Below are 2,751 nucleotides of genomic sequence, written 5' to 3'. Positions count from 1 at the left end.
TACCGATTCCAACCAACTGTTGGAAGTCAGTAAGTCTAGACTTCACATTAGGGTCGGACGGGGCTCGTCGTCTTCGTAAACGGTCTAAGCAAGATGGTTCATTCAGCACCATGTAAGACATCGATCAAAGGCAAGTAGGCAGCTCTCTTGTCCTGGATCGCGTATACCGATTACACGAGATGGCCGAGTCCATAGTATTGGACCGGGATCAATGATTTACGTCTGGGTTTTGGCGACAAGTGCTTGGGCTGCTAGGTGGCGAGTTCCCCATGTCGACTGCAGACCATCCTCAGATCAATGGCCAAACAGAACGTGCCAATCAGGTCGTGGTGGATAAATAGACATAATGGTCTATACCTATTTATGGATAAGAATTCAGGAAATTACTATTTAAAGTAATTTCCTCCAAATATTATCTACCTTTTGGATAATATTAATTAACAATCTTTTATTGTTAATTTCATGTAACGATACACCCCGTTACAGAAAACGTAAAAGAATAATGACAGAATCCTTTTATTTCAGTGCTACCGACTTCATCTTTGACCTGTGTTTGTTTGCAATTGAGCAGTAATCGTTTATTGTAAGAAAACACCCGAGCGCAATGATGCGGAAGCAATGACAACCTTCAAAGTACTAGAAACACATTCACTAAATTCTAACATTTAGCTTTATTAAGTATTTTCATATCTTTTAGATAGAAGGAAAAATAATTAATTGTTAAGAAAAAAATTCTTGATAATTTTATGAATGCAAAAACGAAATTTGAAGAAAAGCGTTTTATTTATGTTTGAAATTAGTCATTAAGCGTAAGGAATGAAATTTCTCAAAAACAAAACAGATTAAAAAATTGTATGATTCTCTTGCAGCATGTGTGCTTTTTATAAAAATTGCTCAATAAAGATCCTCTATTTGGCAAGAAATGCAGCTGTTGGAGATCCCAAAGCGACCTAGCCAGCTTACAACTAAGTTTCTGCAGGAAATTTTGATTGAATCGTATCCGTTGCAACGTGTGCTTGACTTTCAGTGGAAGCCTATGAATGCGGGAGTCATTGCAGAGGTGGTGGTTATTGCCATTGTATTTAAGTCATTAGATGAGAACGACAAGAGTAAAAGGAATACAAGACATTTCGTGGGTAAATTTATGAGGCCGGAGCTTCCATTTGATTCGATGTTCCGGGTGGAGTCTTTTTTTTACAAGAATTTTGTGACGAAGCTGGTGAGCGCCTCCATATCAGCTGAGGACTTTCCCTTTGCTATCCCAAGTGCAATATTTACGTCCAATGGGCTAATTGTATTAGAGTGCGTTGAAAATATGAGGACTCATATGTGCGTTAAAGGAAGCCCACCACACCTCACTCCGATGCTCCTGACAAAGCTTGCAAAGATGCATGCACGCTTTTGGAATGACGATTGCGACGGACTTGCGTCTCCTGCTGGTATTGGTAGCCAACTTACCGGTGAGGAGAAGTGTCTGCAATTTCCAAGCTGCTGGAAAGACTTTTTAGACGATGTATCATTAAAACGGAACGATAAAGAAAAGTTGACAGCGCTGTGCCAACGCCTATGCCAGAATTCCGGCCAGCTAATTTTAGTTCATGAATTGGTAAACAGCGGTCCATCTTGTTTGATACATGGCGACTTTCACATTGAAAACATGCTCTTAACAGCGGATGGCACAGAAAATGGAGCTACATGGCTCTTGGATTGGGCAACGTGCGGAAAAGGCAATCCACTACGCGATGTAGCCTTTTTCTTTATCGTGAGCGTTCGAGCAAGTGATCGCCGAGCACAAGAGGCACGATGTCTGGAAATTTATTACAAAGCTTTGATTGCAGAAAGTAACGTTGTATCGCTATCGCAGAACGAGTTATACTGGCAGTATAAAATGTGTGTGCTTAACCAATTCTTGATCTTGGTAGTCTACGACAGCCTCAGCAAAAGCTTTGCGACGAATGCAAAGACTGATGATTCTCGCAAGCAGCTGGAGTCACACTTTCGAGAAGTCAATTATCGTATGTGCTTAAGCGTGCTGGACAACTTTTGCGAAAAGGATCTTAACCTTCTGGAATCCCACGGTTAGTGACAATCAATTTGTCTCAGACTCGATTCAAGTTGCTGTAACATTGAGCCACGTATTTAACACGTCTCTTGAAGTGTGTACGCCGCAATTGCATAAGTCATTTCAATAGGGACTAAAAATCAGATACACATAATTGATGCTATGATTCCCATACTGCTGTTAGATTGGAAAAAAATTGTCTTGAAATTAAGTTACATCTGCTTTTAATGTTATGTATGCTACCCGAAAAGCTAGAAATAATGACAATGCACACTAAGATGACGCGCGAGTGTTAACTAAATTCTTCTAAGTATTTAACTTACAGCTCTGACAGGCGAGCGCTTCAAAATCTAAGCGCGCAGAAACAGCTTATAACCGATAATGAGGGCAGAGCCAGGAATTTATTTGAGAGAACGTCGGCATAAAGCGTATGCACATGTAAGATTCACCGCATCATGACTATACAATAGCGCTATACAGTCAATAAAATATACCTAAACATAGCATAACAAATCGTCACGATAGTCTAACCCAGATTGTTTAGCATTAAAAAAAAACATGATTTTGCCTTAGAAAAGGAGTAACGCAGATAATGTTTTACTCCTTAATAAGGTAAATGAAGTTCGATACAGCCCTCGCCAAAAAACAGTGCCGACTCCTATAAAATTTAAGAGTTCGTGCCGGTCGAA

At 40.0% G+C, this 2,751-nt stretch overlaps 1 protein-coding gene across 1 annotated transcript; it reads left to right on the top strand.

Moving 5' to 3' along the window:
* Positions 1–922: 922 nt before the first annotated feature.
* Positions 923–2,083, top strand: CCR75_005030 (uncharacterized protein; the record flags this gene model as incomplete). The annotated part of the gene is made up of 1 exon (XM_067963115.1): positions 923–2,083. The coding sequence occupies one exon, from the start codon at positions 923–925 to the stop codon at positions 2,081–2,083; it is 1,161 nt and encodes a 386-aa protein (XP_067814504.1).
* Positions 2,084–2,751: the final 668 nt, after the last annotated feature.

This window comes from Bremia lactucae (genome assembly GCF_004359215.1).
Source record: "Bremia lactucae strain SF5 chromosome Unknown BlacSF5_NotPlaced_200_SHOA01000120.1_2678225bp, whole genome shotgun sequence".
In the NCBI taxonomy this organism is placed as follows: domain Eukaryota; phylum Oomycota; class Peronosporomycetes; order Peronosporales; family Peronosporaceae; genus Bremia; species Bremia lactucae.
This window is presented reverse-complemented; position numbering and strand designations above follow the sequence as displayed.